Raw genomic sequence first — 294 nt, forward strand, 5'->3', positions numbered from 1 at the left:
AAAGCCGGCATTGATGTTGCTGAGGACGGGGCTGTCGCGGGTGGTGGTGGAGCGGTCCCAGGCAGAGCCGTTCTGCTTGCTCTGGTGCAGGTTCCAGAGGCTCCTGTCCTTAGAGGCATCCAGCTTGGAGGAAGACCTCCTCTGGAGCTTTGGAGAGCCGTATTTTGGGGAGCAGCACGGCCGCTCAATCCTGGAGTGCACCTTATCCAGAGAGGAGGAGATCTGCTTGCTGCGCACGGACATGAGGGATGAGCTGCGGGGGGACCAGCTCTTGCTGTGCATGGCGCTGCTGCG

The 294-nt window shown here is 61.6% G+C and overlaps 1 protein-coding gene across 1 annotated transcript in view; it reads right to left on the reverse strand.

Annotated features, from left to right (window-relative positions):
• SOGA1 (suppressor of glucose, autophagy associated 1) overlaps nucleotides 1-294 on the reverse strand; it is a gene marked incomplete at both ends in the record, with an annotated part of 6,982 nt that overhangs the window by 496 nt on the left and 6,192 nt on the right. The window contains 1 exon segment of the mRNA XM_010019087.1: nucleotides 10-289. Coding sequence (XP_010017389.1) covers nucleotides 10-289 — 280 coding nt within the window.

Source organism: Nestor notabilis, unplaced genomic scaffold (genome assembly GCF_000696875.1).
Source record: "Nestor notabilis isolate BGI_N333 unplaced genomic scaffold, ASM69687v1 scaffold17197, whole genome shotgun sequence".
NCBI lineage: Eukaryota > Metazoa > Chordata > Aves > Psittaciformes > Psittacidae > Nestor > Nestor notabilis.